The sequence below is a fragment of the Elephantulus edwardii genome, unplaced genomic scaffold (assembly GCF_000299155.1).
Source record: "Elephantulus edwardii isolate Elephantulus edwardi_28Jun2011 unplaced genomic scaffold, EleEdw1.0 scaffold00366, whole genome shotgun sequence".
NCBI lineage: Eukaryota > Metazoa > Chordata > Mammalia > Macroscelidea > Macroscelididae > Elephantulus > Elephantulus edwardii.
In genome coordinates, this window is record NW_006400116.1 from 1040077 (window position 1) to 1045534 (window position 5458).

The following is a 5458-nucleotide window of genomic DNA, read 5'->3' on the forward strand; positions in this document are numbered from 1 at the left end:
TTTTCACTGCTGATATTGAACTTCTCCACTGAGTCTTTCCACAAATGTAATTTCTTTGATTCCTATGTATGCCATCAGGTGAAATCCATGTGTATAGCTTGTGTTTGTGTTTCTTATAAAAGGTATTTTCCCTGAATAAATCATTAAATGTGCAGAACTCTATCATTCAACTCCAGCCTCATTTCTCTCACAGAGCCCATATTTTCCAGCTACTGATCCTTTTTCCCTGTTGCCAACTTTTGCATTCCAGTCACCCATTATTATCATTGCATCTTGATTACATGTCTGATCAACTTCTGACTGCAAATTTGGTAGAAATCTTCTATTTCCTCCTCTTTGGCTCTAGTTGTTGGTGCATATGTTTGAATTATAGTGGTATTCACTGGACTTCCTTGTATGTGTATGGATATTATCCTGCACTCACCACATTGTTTTTCAGGATGGATCTAGAAATGACGTTTTTAATTATGAAACCAACCCCATTTTTCCTCAATTTTTCATCCCCGGCATACTAAATCATTTAATTGTCTGATTCAAAATGTCCCATACCAAGCCGTCTCATTTCACCCAATACCTAGTATGTCACTATTTATGCATTCCATTTCTTTCTTAACAATGTCCAATTTTCCTACTTCATGCTTCTCATATTACACGTTCCAATCACCAGTGTCTGCTTACAGCTGGTCCTTCTCTATATTTCCTTTTCTAAGATCTCAGTCTCAATTGCCATGTCTGCTAGTCCAAGAGATAGTCTAAGTGTGCTCTATTGTACATAGGGTTTTTGAAGGCTTGTCATTTCAGAAGTGGATAGCCAATCCTTCTTCCTAGTCTGTCTCAATCTTTAAATATATATAATAGTATCTGACAGACAAGCATTCCACAGAAAAGAGCTGATGAAAGGCATTTGCCCAGTTATAACAATGACCAATAGATTCAATGTTGCTGCCCACCCATGTTTCCTTACTCCACCACCATCCCTTCCTACTTATGCCTACAGCATTCAATACCCGTCTCCCATTGACCATCCCCTGATGTAATGGCCTAAGTCTCAAGCCATCAGGATTTCTGTGATTCTGAAAATATCATGCTGCTCTGAGTCTCTTATGATGCAGCCACTATGACTTCAATTTTAAGTTGTTAAGTACAACTGTAATGTACAACTTACACTCCAGGATTGCCTTCTCATGGGTTAATACCACTTGTCTTCCATTTGAAGCCAGGTGCAGATGCAAATTTTCTTGGCCCGAGGGCCACAGGCCTGATGGCTCGAAACTCTTTTTCTGTCAATGCTTTTGGATCAACGCTGGCTAATGCGGCCTGGGGTTACCTGGGCTAGAATTTGGAGATCAGAAAAGCTCTGCCTCTCTCTCCTCCCTGATTCCCAAAAACTCTTTTACTGGCAATGCTTTGGGGTGCACGCTGGCTAATGCATCCTCAATTCCAGCATTGAGACAATCCCGAGTGGCGGTGCAGTACTCCCAAGGCCATCATGTCTGTGCATCTTGCTGCATCAAGGGTTCCCGGGTGTCGCGGTGGCACCGAGTGCTCCTGTGCACTGTTTTTGTTTCCTAACTCCAGTTCATAGCACATTTAATTATAAAACTTTGCTTTCCCCCCTCAAGTTGCCTTTTGAAATCTTCTCTTCAATTCACCTCAACATTCCCCCCCCCCCATTGGTTTGGCTTCTTTTCATTTCAATAATATTTCTAGAGTCTCTTCTGGCATCTATTTGGTCTTTTCTTCCTTTCTTGTCTTAGTAATGATCTTTTGGTTTCTTCATGGATAATGCATTTGATGTCATTTACAACTGGTCTGGTCTTTAGTCACTAGTGTTCAATGCGTCAAATGTATTTATTATTTATTTATTTATTTTTGTGAACAAGTATGTCACCTCCCCCTTTATATTGGTTTGCTTACAAAGTTTTATACATTGTGTTTCGCACTATTTTTCATTCATTTTGTATTTCACACAATCATTCCCATGTATGATGTTTTATAAAATCAATCATCATTGGACTTTGGCCATCACTACCCTCTGTCAGATCCTTTCCATTACCTTCACTGCCTCACTCCCCCACCCACCTGTGGAATCTTGTGGTTTCAAACCTACCCATCCTCACCACTCTGCTTCCATTCAATGTTCATAGCAGTGTTATCCACCATCACAAGGATATGGAAACAGCCTAAATATCCAAATACAAAGGATTAGATTGGGAAATTGTGGTATAGTCATATGATGGAATAATATGTAGCAATCAGGAGTAATGATTTTTTAAAAAATACTACATAACTTTGGAGAGACTGGAGAGCTTTATGCTGAGTGAATTAACTCAGTCTCATAAGGACAAATACTGCACAAGACCATTATTGTAAAACTAGAAGGATACCTAGTAAAACTATTTGTAACACGGTATTTAAATTCAGTTGGGACTTCAACCTCTCTCCGTACCCTGTTTTTTCTCATGCTGATTTTACACCCAAGATTCCATTTCCTACTCAAGATCATATTCTGGTTTTCATGGACTTGCTTCATCTTCTTCAACTTCAATTTAAACTGAGTAGATGATCATCTGTTCAACAGACAGTCCCTAATCTGGTTTAGGCTGCTAATACTAAATTTCTCCAACATTTCTTTCCACAGATTTAGCCTATCTGATTCCTATGTATTTCATCAGGTAAAGTCTGTATAAGTAGTCATCAATTTTTTTAAGTATTTACAATGAAAAAAAAATCATTCATTGCACAAAATTCTATCATTTGGTCTCCAAACTCATTTCTGTGACCTTACTTTCCAACTATTAGACATGCTTATCTGTTTTTAACTTTTGCATTATTGTCTGTCAGTGTGCTGTACTGTGGTGATATTTGCATGTTTCTGTGATGCTGGAAACTTTCCACTAGTTTTTCAAATACCAACATGTTCTCCCATGGTGGACAAGTTTCAGCAGAACTTGCAGACTAACACAAACTAAAGATTAGGACTGTCTATCCACTTCAATAATAATAGGCCATTGAAAACTCTGTGGAAAACAGAAGAACATTATTGAGTAGAGTGCTAACAGATGAGACTTTCAGGTCAGAAGGAACTGAAAATGTTTTTAGTAAGAGCTGACCCCCGCGCCCCAAAGTAGCATCTATTGTAATGATGTAGATGGAATAAAGCTTTCACCAAATGAAGAAACTTGCTTTGCTGATGTGACAAGTTTCAAAATGAGCATAAATAGCTGTAAACATCCAATAATAATTAGAACATAGAATGTACACAGTACAGTGCTAGTAAATTTTGAAGTCATAAAAAATGAGAAGGAATGCACAGAGATTGACATCCTAGGCATTACTGAGCTGAGTTGGATTAGTATTGGCTGTTTTGACTTTAAAAAAAAATCACATGATATAGTATGCCAAAAATTAAAAATTTTAAAAGAGGAGAGTGATATTCAGCTTTAAAAAGAACATTTCAAGCTCTATCCTGAAGTACGATATTAAGTGATAGAATATTAGCTATACACATATTAGAAGTTCTGTTATTCAACCATTATTCAAATATACACCAACTACAAAACTCAAAGGTGAAGAAGTTGAGGTTTCTACCAACTTGTGCAATCTAAAATGAATTAAACATGCAATCAATATGCATAATTATTAATTAATAATGATAAGAAGAATTGTGTGGGTAATAGAAAATGCATAAGGTGGGGAGATAATAAAAATTGAAGAGGAAGGATTCAGTGATAACTAAATTTGTAATCTGAAAAACAGGGAGGGGAAAAACTGACACAGAAAAAGGTTTTGTGTAAAAAGAGATAAAGATGATTGGGTGAAAGCTGAATTTGAATTGCTAGGAATAGGAAATGGAATCTGGAGTGTAAAATCATCACAAGAAAATATAGGGTGGGACAAAGGGTTGAGTTTGAGGTTCCACAACTCTAGTCATGCACAGACTGACCTGATCATTTACTGGTCATTCATTTTCTAATCACAATATGTAAAGTTCATCAGAGTAAGTCAGAATAAGTGAACTCGCCAGTAAAATCCTTACAAAAAATGACTGATTAAACTTTATGTTTTCATCTTAACAGGACAAAACATGTTTCCAAGCAACTAGAAGTATTCACACATTAAACCAGGAGACAATCAGTATTGTGTTTGGTCTCCCTATCTCTCCCTCCTCTCAGCCCTGAAAAGAATTCTGGAGTTACTTGTTATGTACAAGACAAAGAAACACAGTACTTGGTGCTGCCCTTCTAAGAATTCCTTTGACTGATCACACTATGATCATCACTACATCACTATGATCATCACACTAATGAGCATCACTACTTCAAAATTCCCTGAGTATCCACCGTCTGACCACATCAGGAGTTCAGATGTGGGAACAGAAATGGAGAGGCAAATGCTGAGGACAACTTACCCTGGGGTCTCTCTCCAGTTGTTGCTTGTGGTGGAGGCTGCGTCTCCTCTTAGCCTTGGCAAGGCCATTGTGGTAAAAGTGATACAGGCCATCAGTGAAGGGGAGCTGTGGAAAGCATAAAACAGAAAGAAAGCACGCTTAGTTGTTGGAGATAGCGCTGGAACAGGGATACCAAAGCTGAGGATCCAAGGGAAGCTCTATGGGGTGTTGAGTGCATGTGAGAAACTTACTCTAGTTGGTGTCAAATCAGAACTGACCCAAACCTGTCCCTTGTGTTGGGTTTCTGAGGCTATAAATCATACAAGAGGAAATGATCATATTTCTATTTGAATAACTGGTGGGCTTGTTTTTGTGTTAACAATTTGATCTTTGCGACTTCATATGCACCAGAACTTCCTGTATTTGAGAAAGATACTGGCAATGTCTGTCTATATTTTCCTTCTATCTATCTATCTATCTATCTATCTATCTATCTATCTATCTATCATCTATCTATCTATCTATCTATCTATCTATCTATCATCTATCTAGCATCATCATCTATCATCTCCCTGTGTTCCTGACCTTCTCCTTGCATTTGCTTTCACTGTGCCTATTTTCCTCCATTCCCCTCAAAATACTTTTTACTACTTTCCCCACTTTTCTGGTTTTTACTCCTTCAGTCTCCTCTCCTGCTTCTTAGAGTTTTGTAAACAAATTTAAATTCTCTTTTCTTTCTAGGACAAGTGTTTAAACTGGTTGCTTCCAAACTAAATTGCAACTTAGTCCCATCTTTACAGTTGAATTTCATCCTGTATATTGGATGTCCTCTGTAACCCCTTGGTCATGAAGGGCTTAGCACAACACCCTAAGATTATATATATATACCAAATAAAGCTCAGATCTAGATGACTTCATTGATGACTTCTTCCAAAAATAACCATTATTCAAAAAATTCTTCCATAGGTATTGGAGAGATGAGATGGACTGGCATGGGGCATTTTGAGTCTGATGACCATATGATATATTACTCTGGAGATGAAAAGACAAGGAAAAACGGGGTTGCCT

General features: G+C 37.8%; 1 protein-coding gene across 2 annotated transcripts in view; it reads right to left on the reverse strand.

Annotated features, from left to right (window-relative positions):
- The window catches only part of PCSK2 (proprotein convertase subtilisin/kexin type 2), a 649727-nt gene that overhangs the window by 583212 nt on the left and 61057 nt on the right, over window positions 1-5458 (reverse strand). Inside the window, exon 2 of one of the 2 annotated variants that reach the window (XM_006902082.1) lies at window positions 4412-4516. The exons of the other annotated variant lie outside the window; for it this stretch is intronic. Coding sequence (XP_006902144.1) covers window positions 4412-4516 — 105 coding nt within the window. The remainder of the gene's footprint in view (window positions 1-4411; window positions 4517-5458) is intronic. 2 annotated transcript variants of the gene reach the window in all.